This window comes from Callithrix jacchus, chromosome 5 (genome assembly GCF_049354715.1).
Source record: "Callithrix jacchus isolate 240 chromosome 5, calJac240_pri, whole genome shotgun sequence".
In the NCBI taxonomy this organism is placed as follows: domain Eukaryota; kingdom Metazoa; phylum Chordata; class Mammalia; order Primates; family Cebidae; genus Callithrix; species Callithrix jacchus.
Window position 1 is genome coordinate 6,202,233 of NC_133506.1, and position 22,580 is coordinate 6,224,812.

Genomic DNA, 22,580 nt, shown 5'->3' on the forward strand with positions numbered 1-22,580 from the left:
ACTTTTTATTGAAATCTAAAATACATCCAAAAAAAGGGCACAGATCGCAAGCATACAATGTGATGAATTTTTACAAATGGAGCCCTCTCAAAGCCCTCTTTGTGTCCATCCCCTCCAAGTCACTGCCTGCCCGGGGGTGACCACTGTCCTGACCGCTAACCCAGTGCCGTCCAGCGTGGTCCTGGGGGTCACTAAGTGCAATTGCCGTGTGCTCTATGTGTGCGGCTTCCTCGGCCCCAGTGTGTGAGACAGTGACTGCTTCTTCCTGCTGTGTGCTACTCCACTGTGCGAATCCCCACAGTTTGTTCATTCGTTCTCCTGACCAGAGGCTCCTGCGTTTTCCAGGTGTTGGCTATTATGAATGAAGCTGCTGTGAACACTCTGGTTTTTCTTTTTTGAGACAGAGTCTTGCTCTGTCACCCAGGCCAGATTGCAATGGCGTGATAGCTCACTGCAATCTCCACCTCCTGTGCTCAAGTGATTCTCTGCCTCAGCCTCCTGAGTAGCTGGAATTACAGGTACATGCCACCACACTGGGGTAATTTTTTATTTTAGTAGAGATGGCGTTTTGCTATGTTGGCCAGACTGGTCTCAAACTCCTGACCTCAAGTGATCCTCACACCTCAGCCTCTCAAAGTGCTGGGATTATAGGTGTGAGCCACCCTGCCCAGACATGTGTTTTTATTCTTCATTTCTTTTGGGTAAATAGCAAGGAGTGGAATTGCTGGAGCACAGCAGGCATGTGCATGTTTAGCTGTTCTCACTATGGCCACAGTTCCCCCAGGCATCATGCCATTGCACATGGTCACTGCTGCCCCACAGCCTCGTCCAGACTGGGTATCCCCAGTGTTTTTAAGGCATTTGTTTGAAGAAAGAGGAAAGAAAGCTAACACTAGCATTTATTGAGCACATATGGTGTACCAGGCACCTGCTGTATGGGAGCACCTCTAGTCACAAAGATTCAGTGAGGTCAGTGCCGTTATTATTTCCTCTTCTTACACTCAAGGAGCCAAGGCTCAGCAAGGGTAAGCAGCTTGCCGGATGTCACACAGGAGTCCAGCCACACCGTCTACCACTCATCATCTTAACAACTGCCCAGCCTAGCCTCCTGGAAGAGAGAAAAATGCTACCTAGTTTCTGGCCTGCCTTGTCTCACCTCCTCCTTCCTGATTCCCCACTCCACAAGGGACTCTGATGCCCCAATAAGCTCCCCAGGCATTCCCATATCCTCTCATTCACCAAAGCCAGGTCAGAAATTAAGCCTGCCCACAGGAAGGGATTCATTAAAATATATATCTCTGGGCCTTGCCTTTGGCAACACTGACTCCACAGATGAGGGCCTGGGGGACGTTTAACAAGCTCCCAAGGCAATGTGATGTGAAGCCCTTTTGAGAGCCCTGGTGAGGGTTATGGGGAGCCACGGAAAGGATTAGAGCAGGGGAGGGACTTGATAAGAAGAAATACCTCTGGGCATTAGTTCCTAGAGTGAAGGCTCTGGAGCCAAAATTCCTGGGTCCAAATTCTGACTCTGTCACTCACGACTGAGTGACTTAATTCACAGAGCCACAGTTCTACAAAATGGGCTCATATTAAAGGTGGCCACCCTCACCTAATTGGTATGGCCATGAGGACAGGTATCCTGGAAATGAACTTTAGGGCATCAAGGGAGGGGAGCCAAGGGTGCAGCTGGTGGTAAGAGATCTGGGAGGCCTCTCCAAGCTACTTGAGCTGGGAGTGGGCTGGGAAGGGAGAAGACAAGGTAGAAAAACGCTACCTAGTTTCTGGCCTGCCCCGTATGAACACAGGTGCGACATTGTGTCATCTTCATTTTCCCAGGGTGAGGCTGTCTGGCAGGTCCCTGGGGGTCAATAGCTGTGAGCCCAGGATCTGTTCCCTTCTCACTCTATGGTGTTGAGCCTCAGTTTCTTGAAAGAAGGACACTGCATTCCACTGCGGAGTGTGGTGTAATGTGAAGGAGCGAGGAAGAGACTTGGACTCAGAAGACAGGATTCAAGCCCAGCTCCATGTGTGCCACGTGCCCTCGGGCAGGTCGCTTCATCTCTCTGGGCCTCCACTTCCTTATCTGGGTTGGAGGAGTCTGGGAGGTGAGTACTGCCCAGCAGACCTCCTATCACTGCCTCCCCAGCAAGTGGGGTCATGGAATAGGGCTCCCTTGCCAGTCCAGCCCGCATTTTCTGCTCAGGGTAAATCTGAAGGAACTGACCACTCAAAGACTGTTGAAGTCAGATTAGCAATCAGAGCATCCAACCCCTTCCTCATTGTAAAAATGAGTAAAAAACTGGGGTTCAGAGAGGAGCTGTGGCTTGTTCAAGGCCTGGCAAGAAGCCAGGCCTTCAAACCCTAACAGCTGGTGCCTTGGCTTCCCCATCAGCACACTGGACCTGGAGAGGGTGGCAGCAAGGCTTTAGGTAGCCGTAAGTGTGCCGTGGGAACATCCAAGGGTGGAGTTGGGGACAGAGGTGTCTCTGGCATGCCCAGGGCCAGGCATCAGTAGCCCATAGATTACCCTGGCGTCTGAACCTGCCAGGCCTCCCTCAAAGCTGCCATTGTCCCAGAGCTGGGGAGGCAATGAGTGACGGGATTAGAGTTCATAGGGACAAGGGGAAGGCCCTGGCATCCGGGACAAAGCAATAGGGGCCCTCCTCCTCTGTGGCATGGGCCTGGGCCAGTTTGGGACAGGGCATATCTGCCAGGGCCCCATGGCTTGGGGAGCACTGGCCTGATCAGGCCTCTGGCCACACCACTCACAGACACGTGTGTGCCCAGACACAGACCCACTCACACAGATGCCCCCAAATCCCCACATCCAGAGTCTCACCCCAGGGAGACAGGCATTCACACACACACACACACACACACACACACACACCCCAACAGACAGACACACATAGATATCACCTCCATAATTTCCAGGGCTGAGGCACCAGCTGATCACAGGAGGCCCCTTATACATCTTTTCCCCCCAAAGTTATAGATTTTTTTTAAAAGACATTCTAGCAAGTGACGCTGATTTGTGGGAGTCCACTTAGAAGTCCTTTGTGGGGGACCCATAGTGCGCATGCGCGTGCACGTGCGCGGGGTGGGCGGGTGCGTGAGTACCCTCTGGTTGCCACTACGCAGGCCAAGGCAGAGGCATCATGGCAGCACCCCTGTGGTCCGCCACAATCCTCCCTTTGGACGTGGACAGCCTGCTTCTCGATACTGAACGGGTCCATTCAGTGATGTTTCAAGACAGATGTGATAGCTATGAAAAGAAATACTCCTGGGATGTGAAGCCCGAGGTCATGGGTAAGAGGGCATTGGAGGCGGTTCAGGAGCTCGCGGGCATCTTGCACTGTCCTAATGTCCAAGGAGGAGCTGGTGGAAGAAAGCCAAGCCAGGCTGAGGGACGTGTTCCCCACTGCAGCGCTCAGGCCAGGGGCTGAGAAACTCATCCTCCACCTGCGGAAACACAACATCCCCTTTGCCGTGGCCACCAACTCAGAGTCCGCATCCTTTGAGGTGGAGACTAGCAGGCACAAGGAACTCTTCGGCCTGTTCCATCACATCGTGCTGGGAGACGACCCCAAAGTGAAGAGCTGCAAACCCGATACTGCAGTATTCCTGGCTTGTGCAAGAGGTTTTCTCCACCTCCTCCTGTGGAGGAGTGCCTTGTCTTCGAAGATGGGCCCAACGTGGTGGTGGCAGCCCTGGCCGCCAGGATGCAGGTGGTCATGGTTCCAAATGGAAACTTGAGCCGAGACCTGACCAGAAAGGCCACCCTGGTGCTAAGTTCCCTGCAGGACTTCCAGCCCCAGCTGTTTTGTCTGCACCCCTATGAGTGAGAGGGAGTCCCATGGTGGTGCTGCCAGACCACTCTCGTGGTCCACAGTGCTGGGGGAAAGGTAAAGGAAGTCAACGACTCCCAAACTGCCACCTGAACCACTGGTGATTTTAGCCTCCTGAAGTTCCCCTTTTCATCCTGTGTTGCCTTGACCCACTCTCTAAAGTGTTGATAAAATGTAACTTGACAGTTGAGAGAAAACACAGTAGAGACAGCCTGGAACAAAGATCGAACCTGAATTATCATCTGAAAAATCAATTGGATGTAGCATATGATAAAGGGAATGTACGTACATACAGATATATTAATATGCATGTAGGCATTATATATATATGTAAACATATACCTTTCCTAAGACAAAATAAAATTATATTTGTGTTTGTTTCTTTTTTATTTTAGTTTTTCTGGACACTAGCCAGGAAATGTAAACTATCCATATATGTATACACGTGTGTGTGTGTGTGTGTGTGTGTGTACACACATATATAAATGAATATATCTGTAGATATTCATCATACACAGACATTCCTATTGTGTACTGCCTCACTCGCCTTGGTGTTGTTGTTAACATTTGATAGCACTGATAAAGTGAGATGGTTGTTCTCTCTGATTTACAAATAAACCTGCGTGGGAAAGCCATGTTTCTGATGAGCACTAGGAAATAATTTCCTTACTAGCTAGCATTATATTCTTCTTGTGACCTCAAAATATCTCTGGATGTTTGCTCATGGCCTGACTCTGAGCTGTGTCGTCGATAGTGTGTTTTTGCTCATGGCCTGACTCTGAGCTGTATCGTCGATAGTGTGTTTTTGCTCATGGCCTGACTCTGAGCTGTATCGTCGATAGTGTGTTTTTGCTCATGGCCTGACTCTGAGCTGTGTCGTCGATAGTGTGTTTTTGCTCATGGCCTGACTCTGAGCTGTGTCGTCGATAGTGTGTTTTTGCTCATGGCCTGACTCTGAGCTGTGTCGTCGATAGTGTGTTTTTGCTCATGGCCTGACTCTGAGCTGTGTCGTCGATAGTGTGTTTTTGCTCATGGCCTGACTCTGAGCTGTGTCGTCGATAGTGTGTTTTTGCTCATGGCCTGACTCTGAGCTGTGTCGTCGATAGTGTGTTTTTGCTCATGGCCTGACTCTGAGCTGTGTCGTCGATAGTGTGTTTTTGCTCATGGCCTGACTCTGAGCTGTGTCGTCGATAGTGTGTGTTTGCTCATGGCCTGACTCTGAGCTGTGTCGTCGATAGTGTGTTTTTGCTCATGGCCTGACTCTGAGCTGTGTCGTCGATAGTGTGTGTTTGCTCATGGCCTGACTCTGAGCTGTGTCGTCGATAGTGTGTGTTTGCTCATGGCCTGACTCTGAGCTGTGTCGTCGATAGTGTGTGTTTGCTCATGGCCTGACTCTGAGCTGTGTCGTCGATAGTGTGTGTTTGAGCTACTTGAGCTACTCTTCAATTCTGGAAGCTGTATATGAACCATAGGAGCGCATGTGAAGGGCAGAACAAGCCTCTGGCAAGTTCGCTTCCGCATTCCTGATGGCCTGTGTCTGTGTCTGCACTTTGAATTCTCCTTTAAACCAGTTTCAACATCTTACAGTTTCCTTCACAAACTGATTTAATCTTTTGACATATTTTTTTAAAGAAGAATACATTTAAGATGTATTTTAACTTGACTACATGTAAACATAATTTACATTAAAAAAAAAAGGAGTCCATTTAAAGAGTAGCATCAGTGTGAATCCCAGGAGGCAATGGGGCAGATATGGCAAATGTCAGGAAGCTGATCCTCACATGAATGAAAGACATAGAAACACCCTCGGCACAGACTGTCTGCAAGTGAACATGGGAAGACACGCAGACACACGCAGACACGGACGGACACGAGGGTCCTTTCACACACAGACCTCCACACTTGGCCCTACATCTGCACAGACCCTCCCGCCAGCTCACCTGACCCACAGGCCCTTTATACACTGATCCATGCACTGGTTCAGGACCACACAATTACCTACCCACACGCCAACACAGAAACACTTGTGCACATCTCTCTGACTCAAAAACCCACCTGTGGCTAACATTTATTGAGCACTTACTGTGTGCCAGGCACCATACTAAGCACCTTTTATGATTTAACTCATGTGATCCTCACAACGACTGCTGAGGTTGGTACCAAGGTTGGTACTGCCATTGTTCTCATTTTACAGGTGAGGAAACCAAGGCTCAGACTGGTGATGTGACATGCCCAGGACACATAGCAACGAGGAGGCGGAGGCAGGATTCAAACCCAGGCAAGTTGGCCTCGCAGGCTGAATTCCCATCCCAGCTCTACCTCCTGACTTGCCAGCTGGCCTCAAGACAGTCATTCCACCTCTCTAAGCCTCAGTCTCCTCATCCATGAAATGGGGACAACCCCCACCTCCCTCAACTACTGTGAGGATTAAAGAAGGTGACCCAGGGAAGGCTCCTGGGGTAACAGGCTCCAGGCGAACAGAGCAATCCTCAAGCTGCCAAGATTTGGCACATAGCTAAGGTGGGAAGAGCTTTGCCACTTGCTAAACTATGTGACCTTGGACAAGGGAGTTGGCCTCCCTGTGCCTCAATTCCCTCATCTGTAAGGTGGGAATGACACTTGCCCTCCACCCATAGAGTTCTTGTGTAGATTAAATGAGATGGTACAAGTAAAGCCATGGGCATGGAGCAGGTACTCGATATGTGCTAAGAACTCCCCCATGCTGTGACCAGCTGTCCTCCAGCTCACAAGCTAGTCAGAGACCCCAAACCCCACCAAAGGGGAAGAAAAGCCACACACAGCTTTGTTACTTAAAAAAAAACAAAGAGACCAAAGCATCAGATGTTTGCAAGAGCCTTTTTCCTGTTTATTGGCAAGTCTCCAGCCCAGGCCTGACCCATTCACTCCTTGTCAAAGGAAGCAGCCACCACCGGTAGAGGCCAGGCCCACCTGGCTCCAATCACGGGGGCTCCTCCATAGGATGCAGGCGGTTGGCGGTGTGCAGGCAACTGCCAGGTAAGACCTGCCAATGGTCACTCCAGCTTCAAGTCCAGCATCAGGGCATTCTGGCAGGAGGCAAAGGGATAGGGGAGCAATGACCAGGGACCACCCAGGCACAGGGATGGGATGGAAGTGGGGACCTTGCCAGGAAATGGAAACCAGCGTGGTGTTTAAGCAAAGGTTGAAGTAGACTTGCCTTATGATCCTGGGGTGGTCCCTCCACCTCTCTAAGCCTCAATTTTCTCAACTGTCAAGTGAGGACAAGCACACCCACTTCCCAGCGCAGAGAGATCAGGTAAGAAAAATGTACATTTACCACTCCAAGCTCAAAGGCTGGCATGCCATACCAGATAATATTTATTGAGCACTTACTGCATGCGTTTAGGTAAATGATCTCAAGGAAGCATAACAACAGCTCTATGAGGACAATGTCTGTATGATCACCTCCATTTAAGCACAGAAAAATGGAGACACAGAGAGAGGTGGAGTAGTTGGCCCAAGGTGGCAGAACAAGAGAGTAGCGGAGTTCAAGTATCCTTCTGTGGGATCCCTGGCCAAAGAGGGCTCTAGATTGCGAGGGGCAGGATTATCCTGATGGCCACCTGCCCTCCCAGGCGCTACCCTACTCCAGTTTGAGAGAGGTAGGCTCTTGCTGGTCACTCATTGGCTGATCGTGTTGATTGACATAACCTCCCCCAGCCCCTCCTCTCACCTCCACTATGTCCAGCTCAGCCAGGTTATAATTCATAGCCAGAAAGTCCGGGAGTGGGAATCCAACTTGGAGCACATCTGAGAAATACAGTAAGAGTCATCTCAGCCTGACTGCTGTGCAGTTGATTAAGGAGTGGCTGCCTGGATAGGGATAGTGGGAAATAGTGCAGTGATTGATTCATGATGCCTGCCAGCTGTACGGGCAAAGAGCTAATAATTCTGATTTGCCAGGTCAAGATGTGGGGTTATGATGTGGGGTCAAGTGTGAGAGCTCAAACTGTGGGAGAGGCATTTGTCTCCAGACAGGTGAACTACATTCACTTCAAAGATTCAGCAGTTATCTTCCACTCCCTTTTAGCCTCCCCCATCTGGGGTGAGTGATAGGGCTTTGGGACCACCCAGGTGGCATCCCTTCTTGTTTAAAGTGCTTCTTGGCACCAGTAAAACCAAAGCCTGTTGGAGCCCTCACCATTGACAACTGGGATGTAGGCTTCTTCGAGATAGTCAGTGATGAAGCCAGTTAAGTCCTTCTCCTGGAGAGAGAAAGAAAGAGAAAACATCTGCATTCATTCAGTGCAACACCATTCAACAGATCTTTTTGGCCCTCTCTGGCTAGGCCTGGGGGTCACAGAAGTGAATAATAGACATCAATTAGTTTGTCCAGCTGGCATCAAAACTGGGCCTGGCCTTGGCTCCGGACTGTAGACCTACACCCTTCACCTCTGCTTAATCCCGATGACATGTGGGGCTTTGGGTCATGGTGCAGGAATGGGAAAACTCAGGAGAGAGGAGGTGGCTCTGCGGACCCCACTCCTGATCCTACAGAAACTCAGAAGCTTTGATGAGTCGCTCACTTACCACCTCTCTATAGCTGAGTTTTCCCATCTTTGAACGCGAAATATAATTGCACCTGCTCCCAGGGTTTCCATGGGGATGAAGAGTTTAGATAAAGCACATGATCACAGAGTAAGTGGCGGTGCTGGCACCTCCTAGGGTCAGTTTCCGGGTTGGACCCTGAGGCTACAGAGACTAATAAGATTAAAGCTTGGCCAACCAAGGCCAGCCCAGGCTGCCACTGTTCACAATAATGTTTTTAAAACCAATCCCGGGAGATGTCCAGCTTCTATCGAGAAAAGGAAACAGGGATTCAGAGAGGCTGAGGGACTTTCCCAAGCTCACAAGGCAAGTCAGGAGCACCAGGCCTCACAGTGGCCTTGCTCTGTTTATCTGCCTCCATTTCAGGGACTTGGCCCTGCAGTCCCAAGGGAGAATAAGCCCAGTCTTGTCCTCACGCAGGAGTACTTGGGACACTTACATTGAAGCTGCCAATCGATGAGGACTTCCGGGACAAGCTCAGTACTCTGTGGGCAAGGGGGAGCAAGCCAGGTGGGGAGGGAAACAGTGGTCAGAGCCAGTGGCCCTGGCCCTGGAGAAGGGGGTCCCAAGCACCCCAACACCTCCCTGATACAGGATTCCCATCTACAGCCTTCAGACCAGGTGCTCCTGAGTCTGCTACCTATGATGGGACACTTACCACCTTTCGTTATAGCACGTGATTTCTCCAAGCTCAAACCACTAGACTCTCCTGTGCCTCCTCTCCCTGGTCCTGACTCTCCCCTCTGGGACCCCCCCTTCGTGTCTATTGCTCCTGCCCAAGGCCAGCTATGCGGAGGTTTACAGCCCAACTGGGCAGTCTCAGATCCTTGCAGGACACAGATCAGGAGCCCTTCCCCTGGCCCCCTCCCCTGCACTGGCTCCATGAGGCACTAACATATGTCGGCACCAGAGCAGACCATGCGATGGCCATCTGCTGGCTCTACCTGTCTAATCTCTATTCCTGTAACAAATCCTCAATTTTCCACTCTCATGCCAAGCCATTCAGATGGGCTGAACCCAAAGTCCCTCAGGTGAGTCTGTGACCCAGGCCCAGCCAATCAGAGCATTTCATCTCTCAGTCAAGTGACTGGCTTAGAGTTGGTCCTGTGACCCAAACTACATCCATGCCTCAGTGATTTTGTCAGAACCACTGGACAAGACGATTCTCTTGTCGAGGTCACTCTGCCACCCTGAGGGGAGAAACTGCCTGAGAATTTAGCCAACAAAGTGGATAGCAAAGTTGAGAGGAAGAAGGAGATAGACTCTCAAGGATTTCATTTGTGTGCCTGGATCCAACCACACCTGAAGGCAGAACAATCCCTGAAGTTTTCAATTATATGAACCAAAGATTCCCTTTGGGGCTTAAGTCAGTTAAAGTTGGAATTCTCTCTCTTGCAACTGAAAGAATACTGACATAATTAATCTCGATGTGATTAATTATTAAGGCAAGTACAAGAATTAACAGTGACCGAATGTTAAGCTAAGATGTTTGCAGTACTCTCCTCCCAAGGTGTAAGAATGAAATCGGATCATTAATATAATGTATGCAGCTGGTGCCTCACATACAGAGAGAGCTCCATAAATGAAAGTTAGCTGCTATTAGTATAAAGAAAGGCTTTGTAGAGGAGGTGGCATTTGAGCCGGACCATGACTCTCTCTTGGGTGACATTTGAATGGCATGGGTAAAGGCTTATTTATGGTAAAGGGGGCATGGGCCCATGAGCAGATTCACTGTGAAAGAGCCTAGGCGAAGAGTGAGGGTAGAGGTGGAAGAACTTGAGAAGGGCCTTGACGGCCAGGCTAAGATTTGAGAAAAGATTATGCAGACAATGGGGAGTCATTGAGGGTTCCAGAGCAGGAAGAGTAACTAGAGCAGCCCGGCAGTGTGGACTGTGCTGGGTGGATCAGCCTGGTAGTGTAGGGTGTGCTGGAGCAGGAGGCCAAATGTGAAGGGATAGAGGGATGCCAGCATGGGACAGCAGGCTCCTACCTGTCCAAAGAGGTGGTCATCTGTAGCCGGTTCTCATGCACTGAGTACTGGACTTTCAGATTGAAGTGCTGGCACAGTGGGGAGGAAGCAGGGAGAAGGCAGTGAGTTCCCCACCATCAGGACTGGCAAAGCCAGAGACTACCACCCTCCCAACACCACCACCACTGCCAAGACAAAGCAGGGGATCCTCTCTCTGCCCATCCTCACGAACTGAACCCAGCCATCTCCCACTGCCCCAGCCCAGGCTTCTCATCCCTCCTTGTCCTGAGCCAGGGCGGCACCCCCCAAAATACCTGGCACCACCAGTTGGTCCCTGCACACATCATATGATTGATCCAGGCCTTTGCACATGCTGGAACCTCTGCCTGGGGTGTCCTCTGTCCCCAGTCTTCCTGGTAAGACTCTCTGTCCCCAACCCTTCTCTGGCAAGCTCCTGCTCAACCTTCAAAACATAGCTCAGCTATCGCCTCCTCTTGGAAGCCCTTTGTGATTTCCCCAAACTGGATTTGGGATCTTCCTAGGCACCCATAGTCCCATCCGTGAACCCTTCCCTGCCTTTGTAGTTGCTGAAGAATGTTGGAGGGAGAGAAAAGGGAGGAAAGAGAGAGAAAAGGGAGGAAAGAGAAAGAAAGGACTAAGCCACTTTCTGGCCGTTCAGAGGTTCAATGGCAGAGCCAAGGATCAGACATAGTCAAGATTAACTGAGAACCCTCTGACCCATGACTTGGCTGTCAACTACAACATCCCCTCCTCCAGCCTTGAATACCCACGAGGTGGGGAATAAAATGGGGAAGGGAACAATTTCCTCACCACTTCTAGGCGAAAGAGGGACGTTGTAGTCTTGCCCCGTCGCCGAGCCACGAACATCTCTAGGGTCCCGTGGAGGTGTAGCAGGCTCTTGCCTGTCTTCATGGTGATCTTGGGAGGTTTATTTATCCTGATCTGGGCCATCAAGGACTTTGATTTGGGATAAGCCACAGCCATCTATGGAAACCAAAGCACTTCACTCAGGGCCAGTCCTTAGGCTAGTGGCTTCAGTTGAAATAAGGGGTCCCTCAAGATGTAGGTAATTTCTACATTGGACACAGCTTTGTATTTTCTTTCTTTTATTTCCTGCATCTATTAGGAAATAAAATTTGGGTATTCTCTACTGGACATAGAAAGTAGAATCCAATGCACGAAAGTAGAGCTGTTTCCTATGCTGGACCCAAGAAGTGCTTTAAGAAGAAGGCAAGGTGTTTCAATGTTGGACAAGGAACATGTGTCATGAAAAGCTGCCTCCCACGTCCCACTGCTTTGACTGGAGGACAATAGGGCAGGACAGGGTGCAGTGGTGTTGGGGAGATATGGCACTCACTTCAGGAATGAAGCCAGCCAGCGTCTCAGTGGTTTGTGGGGGCAGCTCACCAATCTACAAAATAAAAGTGAAGGTCAAGGTTGCTGGAGCCCCCCCGGCCCATCCTAACAGACATCTCCACTGCCTTGATAAGGTGTACCCTTTGAGGCTCCCTTCATCACACACTTTCCACTCTGGGTTTCACTAGATAACCTGCTTTCTGAGTAGCCCAGGTGATGACTTACACCTTTCAATACGCATAGCTCTTAACACAAGGTCAAATGCTGAGAAAATGTTGTTGATGAAAAAGCAGAATGACAGATGGGAGAATGGGTAGATGTGGTGGGGAAGGGGATGGGTAGACAGGCATATTTGGAGATGGTTAGATAGACGGATGGGAAAATGGATAAACAGATGGGGAGTTGGGTGGGAGGATGATGAATGAATGGATAGGTAGGCAGAAATCTAGGGAAGGATACATGGATGAGTGATGTGTGGATGGAAAGATGGGTTAGTGTTTGAATGAAAGGAATGGTAAATCGGAAGATGGGTGGATGGGAAGATGGTGGAGTAGAATGATAAATGGTTGGGAAAATAGATGAATGGACTGATGGGTGGGAGGATGGGTGGGAAGGTACATGGATGAATGGTGAACAGACGGTTGGGATGATGAATGGATAGATCAGTGTGGAATGAATGGACATTGGATGGATGGACAGATGGATAGATGGATGGATGGCTGAATGAGTGGATGAGTATGAGGATGGAAAGTTGGGTGGATGTAGTGTTTGAGTGGTGAATGGCAGGTGCATACATTCATTCATTTAACAGTATCAGACTTAGTAGGTGTTATGTGGATGATATGAAGGGTTGGACGGATGCTACTGGAAGGATAGAACCTATGATAAATACGTGACAGCTAGAAAGATGGGTAGGTGGGTGATGCTTGGATAAAAGGAAGGTGTATGGATGGCCAAGACATTAGTGATGTTGGTTGATAAATGGTTGGCTGTATGGACAGATGGATGTAAGGGTGACTTACATGGACAGAGGGATGGTGGGTAGTGAGATGAACTGATGAGAGAAACTCAAATGAGTCCTGCATCTTTCAGTCCTAGTGTTGCCCACAACTCCAGGATAATTTTCATAATAGAAAAACTAGGCAGGGACTGCACTGTAATGGACAGAGGCAGATGGGATGGGGAACTGGACAGCTCACCGTCGTATTCTGGATATTCACATGGAAAGACTTCTGCAGAAGGGCAAGCTCTGAGGAGAGGAGGGCGGCTGAGAGCAGCAGCTGTGACGAGCCTTCGGCATAACCCTCAGGGAACGCGAAGGTCTCCGCGGCACCAGCAAGCTTGATGGTTTTGCCCTTTTGCTGCTGCACCACAGGCTGTGGGACGGTGAGAGGGAGACACTCAGCCTTGGCTTGAGGGATGGTGTCAAGGGGTGTCTCAGTCCTCCGCAAATGGGGATCCAGCCAAACCCAAAGTCAGCAAATCATGAAATGTTATCAACAGAACTACAATGAGCCACAGTGGGCCAATGCTTCCAGTGTACAGGTGGGTAGACTGAGGCCTGGGAGGATAAGGGAGTCGGTCACTCAACCACTGGCACTTTCTTCCGGCCCTGCTTTGGTAGCCTCAGCTGCTCTAAGTGGCTGGAGCCCTCATTTATTCAGAACGTGATTTCTGCTTTGTTCTCAAGCGAAAGCATCAGGCAGAAATTGACATGGGGCCTGTAAGAACTCTGCTGGAGGAAGGCCTCACAGGGAGGTGACGTCTTAGCATTTTACTTTGCATTCCTGGAAGCTGCATCTCACGTCTTCACCTGGAGCTCTGGAGATCTGGGTGACGGCCCAACTCTGACACCAACTCACCGCAGGACCCTAGCCCAGCCCTCCCCTCCGCCTAGGCCTCAGTGTTCCTATCTATGTGATGGCAGGGTACAACTGGGTGAGCCACTCATTGGGAGAAGCAAACAGCCTAGCGGGGAACATGAGTGTGAAGTCAGCAGCCCCAGAAGGCAGCTGGGGCACTGAAGGTTCGTGTTTAGAGCGGAAAGAGGGAGAGGTCCAGGGTCCACAAACACCCTCATGGTGGGCCTGGCCTCCAGGACTTGAGGGGCCTTCCTCCCTCCAGAGCCCTAGTCCAGCCACCTGTCCAGGCAGAAGCAGCACCCACCGCCCTGACCAGTGATCCTGAGACCTCAGCACCTGGGTGGCCCTCGGCACTTACACTGAAGTCCACTTGGATGTAGCTGGCTGTGGTGGTCGGTGTGAATGTCAGGACATATTTGATGGTGCCCATCTGGCCCACAGGCATGGGGTCTGTGTGAAGAGGAGGTTCCACTCAAAGAGGCACCAACCCTGGGAGCAGCCCAGAGAAGCTGGCACCAGCCAGCTGCCACCTGCACCCGGCGCTCCATGTGACCCAAGCACCTCCAGGCCTCTGTAACTTCATCTGTAGAATGGAAGCCATGGTGCCTGGCCTGGAAAGTCACATGATACAGCACACAACACAGAGCTTGCGAGTTCACCAAGGGCTGTCACTGCTTGGACCTTACAACAGACTGGCACGTTCAGGATTACCAGCTCTATTTCATAGATGAATAAACTGAGGCTGAGAAGAGTGAAGTGACTCTTCCCAGGCCAAGCTGCTCAGGACATGAATGAGTTTTCTTCAGTCCCAGTCACTGAGGTTTCCTCTCTCCCACACTGGGACCCCAAAATGATGGAAGCATCTATCCCCTCAGTAAAGGAGATTCAGGTATTACCACCATCAGGATTACTAATCAGGCACAAGGCTTGTGGATGAGTGAAAAAGGGCTGCCGTCCTTGGAGTCTTGTGGGGTTTGGGATGCAATGTTGGATAGGGACATGAGAGAAAAGGAACCCAGATTCCCTGGGGACTTCAGGTTTCCCATGTGGACAGTGGGGAGATGAACATCATGACCTCAAACCTCCTTCAGTCCCAAGGCTGGGCAGGAAGTAGGCACTAGGATGGGCGATGGGACATTGAAGTCCATCTTTCCTAATGTCCCTAGGTAGGGCAGGGTGTGGCTAGAGCTATACTCACCACTGAGGTTTGTCCACTTCCTGTTCACATACTCCAAGACTGCATCGATGGCGGGACACATCTGGAAGCAGAGAAGGCACTGAGCTGAGAGGGTTCCTGCATCAAAAGCCTCCACACAGCTGAATGCTACCCCGTAGGGAATCCCAAGAGCCCCGGTGAGACAAGGACTGGTGGGAAAACTGAGGTCCCAAGTCAATGGCAGAGCTTGGAAGAGAGTCCAGATCTGTTGCCAAAATCAGTCTGCAAACATTAGCAGGGACTCTTTCCCTGGGACTGGACATCAAAGCAGGATTGGCAAGCTGTGTATGCAGGCTGTCACTGCCTCCTCCCCTGCTCATGGCAGACATCACTAGATGATTGTGGCACTTTCTTCCACTGAGCCAGCCACAGTCTCAGAACTCTTCCCAGCCACTAACAGCCAATCAGGGTCAGCACCCAATAGAAATGCATTTGCCAGCCCTAGTCTCAGCAGTCCCAGCAACGAGGAGTGGAGGCTTTCTCCGGGCCACTCACCAGCCCAGGGAGGACCTTGTGCAGGGTGCTGTCCAGGAACTTGTTGACCACCTTGGGCAGCATGCTAGATGGACACAGGCACCGAGGATAGGTGAATAGGTGTACCAGTGCAGGAATTTAGGCACAGGACATAAAGAGACACGGTTAAGGAGGTTCCATGGGCTTGGAAGTGATCTGCTGGGGCGTATAGGAACATGGACTGGCCTTCCTCCCCAGCCACAGAGCCCCTCACTTGCTAGGCAGGTTGGTCTTCACATTGACCAGGATGACCTCACAGCCCTCACTCTTGAACACGGGGAGGCCTGTCTCCTCATCCTGCAGAAGCCGGTTGGTGGCTGTGATGTTCAGGGTCACGATGATCTCCATGTTCCCTCCCATGAAGCTGGAGGACAGAGCAGGCAGGCACCATGGGCATCTCTGCCACGGTGTTCAATCTCCCTGTCTTCTCTTTGCTCACAGTCTCAGCAGCTGAGACGGGGAAAGGATAGGAGACCACCCCCACAAGACAGAAAAGGGACAGGACCTGCCCCAGGTCACACAACCAGCTTTTCTCCCTCCTTCCTTGTTCTGGTGAACTCCTACCCATCCTTCAAATTCATCCTTCAAAAAGGTTTTGGGGAGGCTTAGCTGTCATTGCCTCCCCAAAACCTTTTCTGACCATCCCCTACCACTGCCTGATGCTTCCTCTGTCCTAGGCCAGTCACTCAGTCTGACTGTGCTTAGGTCTGGTTCCTCACAAAGGTAGAAAGCCAGTCTACATCCTCCCAGATTACAACACTCAGATGGTACACAGTAGGCACTCAATAAATGCGCATGTAAGGATGAGACAGGAAGGCCATTCTCCTCCCCCTGCCCCTCCCCTGCCACACTCACCTCTTGCCAGTGATGGTCATGCCTGTGGACACACATTGGAAGATGCCCACTCCAGGTACAAAGTCCAGGGTGATGATGGGCAGCTGGACATCCTTCACCTTCAAACTGGGAGGGGCATGCGGCCACAGCAATGAGATCTGAGCAGGCAAAGACCTGGGACCTCCACCCACTTCTCTACCACCTTACTGGGAGGCCTTTGGCTAACCCCAGCCCCCATCCCATATCACAGGGGTCAGCCTGCCTTATGGGGCCATTATAAAATGCAAACAAAAGGCTGGACATGAGTCAATTTGTACATAGAAAGCACTCATTATATGGGAGGTGGGACACATGGCTGACTGTGAGACCATTTCCTTATGTGAGCCTCAATTTCTCCATCAATAAAATGGGAGGTTTGCTTAGATCAGGGTTTCTCAAAAGTGGCACCATCCACATTTTGGGCAGGATAATTCTTTGTCATGAGGCTGAGCATTCCCTGAGCTCCCACAACTTGTGACAACCAAAAATGTCTCTGGACATTGCCAAAAATCCTCTTGGAGGCAAAATCAGCCCTGGTTGAGAACCACTAGTTGAGATCAGGATAACAAACGACACGTGGCACACATACCCCCACTCGCCCATCCCGAGCTCTTGGCAGACATTGCTAGTTGATCACAGTCCTAGTTCCTGCTAAGTGCAGATAGTGCCTCCCAAGTGCATGGTCTCAGGCAGCCCCTACTGATCAACCCCCTGTGGCACTTGCAGAGGAACCAGTTTCCTCCTGTCATTAGATGATTTTGATGCCTTTCCAGCTCTACCATTTGAGGATGTTTTCATTTAATTTCACGTACATTCAGTGAGCTCGTGTTGCATACAGGGAGTTGAAATTTGACTTTCCAACCTCATTTCCTCCTCACAATGACCCAAAACTGTCCCCAGTGAATGGCTGAGAAAGTCCAGGCCCAGGCAGGAGCAGTGACCTACTCAAGGCCATTACCTGGCCTCCTCAGGTCTTGGGCGCAGCACTCCCCACCACCGTCTGCCCTAACCACCACCCTCCAGCTCCCCTTCCCGACTCACTTGGTGATGCCCTTGATAGGTTTCATTCCCGGCTGTTTCTTGCCTGCCTCAGCTGCCATCTTCTCTAGGATATGACTCTCATCCATGGCACTCTGGACCTCTGGAGTGGACACATTTAGTTGGAGAGATTAGCCCTGGGCCAATCTCTCAGGCATCCCAGGCCACTCACAGTCACTGTGCCCCACCCTGGGCTGGATGATGGCAGAGATCCAGAGATGCATCCCATAGTACCCAAGCCCAGTGGGGGAAGACAGAGTCACCAGCAGTGACAGTAACAAGCTGTAGGAGCCACACGAGGGTTTAGGCAGGAAGGGAAGAGCTGGGGAAGGCTTCCAGGAGGAGATGACAGACAGATCAGCTGGTCCTTGAAGGGGGAATAATAATTTTCAGCAGGAAGCAAAGAGATAAAAGGTATCCGTCTGGGCAGAGGCCACAGCAAGTGCAAAGGTGGGTGGAAGAGAAAGGGGCACAGTGGGAGAAGAAGATAGAGTCAGCATGGCTGGAGGGTGAGGACAGACACGACAGAGAAACTAGAGCAGTTTGCAGGGGGCATATAGTGAAGCTCTTGAACCCTGGGTACTGAGTTTATCTTGTGGACCAGCCACTCCCAAGCCTGGGTGATTAGGGTCTCCTCTGGGGACTTGAATGCAGATTCTGAGCCCAAAGCAGAGAATTTCTGATTCCCCAAACCTAGAGGCCCCAACTCCAAATAGCACCTTGCCAAAGACACCTCCATTATGGTCACAAGCTAATTCCCAGGGAGGGGACAAACGCTGAGGTGGTAGAATAGTCATTAGGCTTTTGCACTGGATGTGACTCCATTTCCCTTGTGCTAGTGGAGCCTGGGGTGGAGGTGGAAAATACATTTTACTAAGGTCTCCTCCGAGAGATTTTAACTCACATGTTATCTGATCCTGCTAGGGACACACTGGTCACCCTATTTTACATTTCTTTACATTTTACCTTTACAGATGAGCAAACAGCAACACAGAGAGAGCAAGTAACTTGCCTGAGGTCACACAGCAAGTTGTTGCTGGGATTTGACCCTTGTCTGTCCCTCCCACAGCCCACTTGTGGCTAAACACCCCTGCCGTCAGAGTCAAGGAAAGGCTCCAAGGGAGCGGGATTTCCAGCTCTGCCTCTAACTTGCAGAGGGAGCATGGGAAAATCATCCCTGGTCCTTGGCCTCTCCCCTCTGTAAAGTTGGAGAATAATAATAATACATTGCTCATAAGTTTACTCTGAGGCTCACAGGATGTTCCAGGATGTGCAACCATGAGCAGCAACTACCTACCACCTACCCCAAGCACCACCTCCCAGCCCCACGCCCGGGCCCACAAGCTCACCGTGGTTCATGATGTCCATGCCCAGCCGCAGCAGGGCCCCAGGCTCGGCTTGCGTGCAGGTCAGCAGGCTGCAGAGTGCCAGGCCCAGGATCCGCAGCATGGCACCACCTGTGCCGAGGGGCCTGAATTGGGTGCAGCCCACCAGACCCCAGTTCCCCTGGGGAATCTCCTGTCTCAGAGCAGATCAAGCCCCCTGGATGTTGCTGGGGCTCCAGAAGCCTTTGAACTCCAGCCAGTTCAACAAACATGAGCACTGCCCTCTCCCAAGGGATTGAGGAACCCCCAGATTAAACACAGGGCCTCTGGAGCCACACCCCAGGTAGCTCGGTTCCCTCTGTAAGCCTGATTCCTCGTGGGCATGATGTGTTCTAACCAGCCTGCAAGATGGGGCTGGAGGAAAGTTCAGCTGCGCTTTTTCATGGGTTCAAGTGTGGCTCAATGCTGAAGCCACAGAGGGAATTCCAGCCCTTCCCTGACTCAGGGTGCTCCCACTGCATTGTGGGAGTAGAGAGCCCTGTGTTCCCACCTTGACCCTACAGACACTGGCCCTCCCCAACTCCTCCAGCTCATCCCACTTCCATGTGGAACTCAGAAAGCTCAACTCTGAGCCCTGAATGGCCCCTTGAGACATCGCCTCACCAACAGAGAAACTGAGGCACAGATATTAAGTCCCATAGCCAGTGAACAGTGAACTGAGCAAGGACCTCCCACCCAGATCCTTCCAGGTTCCCAGGAAAGCCCTACCCCACCCCTGGGCCTGTAGAAATCCCTCCCTCCTACTTTTCAAGACCTGAAACTCTCCCAACCAGGGCCAAGTGTATATTTCAGTTTTGAGCTTTGGCTGAAAAGAATGAAGGCAGGGCCCATGAGGGCTGAGTCTGTGAGGACTCCACATCCCTCTCCAGCTCCATTACCTTCCTCTACCGGGAATCCTTCCTCTACTCAGGGGTCAGGTTACAAGTGGCTCAGAATAACACGTGGCTTTGTGAGCGTCTCTGGGACAAATGGTTAATGCTAGGGTTTTGTTTCTAAATGTGCTTTTCCTAAGTTGTCCCTCCTTTTTAGAATGCCTTCCCTCTATCCGTCCTCAGCAGACTGACACAAGAACAGAAAACCAGACACCGCATGTTCTCACTCATAAGTGAGTGTTGAACAATGAGAACACATGGACACAGGGAGGGGAACGTCACACACTGGGGCCTGCTGGGGGCTGTGGGGACTAGGGGAGGGAGAGCAGGGGCTGTGGGGGGATTGGAAAGGGCTAACATTAGGAGAAATACCTAACGTAGATGACGGGGTGATGGACGCAGCAAATCACCATAGCACGTGTATACCTATGTAACAAACCTGCACTTTCTGCACATGTACCCCAGAACTGAAAGTATAATAAAAAAGAAAGAAAAACAAAATAAAAGAATGCCTTCCCTCTATCCACCTATCACCAACTCAGCCCCCAAGTGCTCATTTCAGCCCTTGCCTCCTCTACCAGAAGCCTCCCTCAACCCCAACTGCCCCTAGCCTCAAAGATCACAGATGGGACCTGACTGCAAATAATCCACCCTACTGTGATGAGTGCTTCCTGCTACCCCCAACCACCCCCATCCTCTGCTCATTGTTTTCCCCACCAGAAGTCCCTTCTTCCCTCTCTCTGCCTGGCACATACTCCTAGATGCCCTCCCACTCCTGGGTACCCAGCTCAGCTCTGAGATCCTACAAAGCAGAGCCGGAGGTTTCCCTCCTTGGTCTCCCCTCAACCTCAGATGGAGCCCAAGGAGGTCCACTGGACCTGCTGCCTACTTGATCTTTCCTAAGTCCTACAGCGTCGGCAAACTGCAAGGCCCAGTGGTCACCTATGAGGTGGGGAGCACTAGTTGGGGGTCAGGACATGGATGCAAGCCGTGGCCCTGCCACCCATTTGCTGTGTGACCTCAGGCAATTCTCTTCCCCTCTCTGGGCCTTAGTTTCTCATCTGTAAAATGACAAAGCTGGATAAGACACTCTCTGGGGAGAGTTCCACAGGTGGGGGCTGTCCTTACCTTGCTGAGCTCAGGGAAGTTCTGCAGATGACTGACCCCCGTCTCCTGACCCTGAGCTGAGGAAGCCCTTATATTCGGGAGCCTGATTAGTGGCTTGGAATAATAAAGGGCTTAATAAGGCCCAGATAATCATCTAGAGGCTTGAAGAACAGGAGCCCCATTGCTTACGTGAAATTTTAGTCTGTTCCAACATAAATAGCACAGAAGACAAGAGTGGCTGGGAATCCTGGTGGCCTCATAGGGGCGGGCGCCAGGGACAGGATGTGGCTGCCCAAGCAGCCATCAGTTCTCACACTGTCCCTCTCCTAGACCCAGCACCTCCCATTAAGTCTGGACACACAGAGAACATGCATTTGTTTCTTCAAGAAACACATGCTGAGCACCTACTGTGTGCCAGACCTATGCAGGGCTCTGGGGTATCTCAGTGAACAGGCAGTTAGGGTTCCTGCCCTAAGAGAGTTCCTGGAAGCCAAAGCGGGAGGCAGGCACTGTGCAGGTCAACAACCACAAGGCCTATCGTGCCTGAGGGAGGCCAGGGTGATGGAGGCCACTAAACCAGGAAGACGGGACAGAGATGGAAGAACAGTGTGAGCATCGGAACCCGGAGACCTGTGAGCAAGAGATGCTGGAGCTGATCCCAGGGAGGGAGCATAGCTGGCTCTGCAGGACAGAGGCAAGGTGTTTCAGGCAGGGGCCGGCAAGCACACAAGGCTTAGGAGATGCTGGCTGAGTCCACTGGGGCATTTGTCCCCCAAGGTTCACTCACAGGGGGCACAAGGAGCTAATGGCCAAGTGGGGTGTCTTCAAAGGGACCTCCTGAAGATGCTACGATGCAGTACCAGGTCGGTGGGGGGGGGGGTGCTTTCTCTTAAGGTCCAAACCTGGGAGAAGTGAAGACAGGGTGACCTCAGAGGTACAGGATGAACCGGCCACTGACCTGGGACCGGCCTTGGGGTTGCCAGCCTCTGTTCTGCCCACCATGAGCTCCTTGGGGAGGCTCGGCTTGGGCGCCCCTTGAGGGCTTCTGTACTTGAGGAACAGTCTTAGGAGGCTGCTGGGGGCCTGGGGTTTCCTCACTCACTCCACATGAATTCTACAGGCCTAAGAAGACGGAGGAAGCCGCCGTGCTCAGGTGCACATGGGACAACTGAGGCCAGAGGGGAGCGAGGCCTGCCTGAGGTCACAGGCTGTGGCAGAAGCCAGGTTGTGACAGGGCGAGAGCAGGACCCAGGGCAGCCAGACGGTCTCTACCCTGAGCTGCAGGACCCAGGTCCACAGACAGCATCGTCTTATCTCTGCTGACCCGCCCCGACAGACAGACAGGCAGCCCCCACATCCTCTTACCGCCCACAAATTGGCCCCTCGTGCCTCTCACTGCAGTCACCTGGCCCTCCCTCCTCCCGCCAGGGCCATCTGGGTCTGAGGGAGTGGATTTGGGGTGGAGAGCAGAGAAGACATGGGGTGGGGGAAACAGGAGAAACCCCTCGAATGCTGCCCTCACAAGCTGTGTGACCTTGGGCGGCTTCCTCAACCTTTCTGGGCCACTTTTCTTTAATCCTCTGTATGACGGATGAGGGGGCAGAACTCTATGCTGCTGACAGTAACAGTAGGACCCATTTACTGTGCCTTCCCCGGTGCCAGGCATCACGCTAAGTGTTTATTTACACTCACCCATTTAATCCTCAGAACTACCCAGCAAGGCAGGCGAGGCAGCAATGTTCTCCATTTTATAGCTAGAGAAACTAAGGCTCAGAGAGGCCAAGTCAGTTGCCCAAGGTCATACAGCAAGTGAATGGCACAGCTGGGGGCTGAATGTGGATCCAAGGGCTCCAGAGCCCAGGCCAACACGTGCCAAGGTGTGCCCAACAGGGCCCCTCTCTTCTCTCAGGCCCCAGAATCACCCCACCTTGTT

At 51.6% G+C, this 22,580-nt stretch overlaps 1 protein-coding gene and 1 pseudogene across 2 annotated transcripts; one reads left to right on the forward strand and one right to left on the reverse strand.

The window, feature by feature from the left end:
• Positions 1 to 3,144: 3,144 nt before the first annotated feature.
• On the forward strand, positions 3,145 to 4,072 carry LOC118154040 (pseudouridine-5'-phosphatase pseudogene; annotated as a pseudogene).
• Positions 4,073 to 6,685: 2,613 nt separating this feature from the next.
• BPIFB6 (BPI fold containing family B member 6) lies at positions 6,686 to 20,714 on the reverse strand. 2 transcript variants are annotated; one of them, XM_078375462.1, is made up of 17 exons: positions 20,669 to 20,714; positions 19,913 to 20,007; positions 18,633 to 18,740; positions 17,287 to 17,386; positions 16,228 to 16,332; positions 15,587 to 15,736; positions 15,355 to 15,418; positions 14,842 to 14,902; positions 14,002 to 14,093; positions 12,981 to 13,157; positions 11,783 to 11,836; positions 11,236 to 11,409; positions 10,426 to 10,493; positions 8,875 to 8,920; positions 8,029 to 8,092; positions 7,561 to 7,637; positions 6,686 to 6,913 (listed from the first exon to the last, which is right to left on the reverse strand). In XM_078375462.1, exons 3-17 carry the CDS (start codon positions 18,730 to 18,732, stop codon positions 6,881 to 6,883), a joined length of 1,365 nt encoding a protein of 454 aa, XP_078231588.1. In that variant the 5' UTR covers positions 18,733 to 18,740; positions 19,913 to 20,007; positions 20,669 to 20,714; the 3' UTR covers positions 6,686 to 6,880. The 2 variants fall into 2 exon arrangements, with proteins under 2 accessions (XP_078231588.1, XP_035153986.3); XM_035298095.3 differs by lacking the exon at positions 19,913 to 20,007.
• Between the last annotated feature and the right edge of the window lie 1,866 nt (positions 20,715 to 22,580).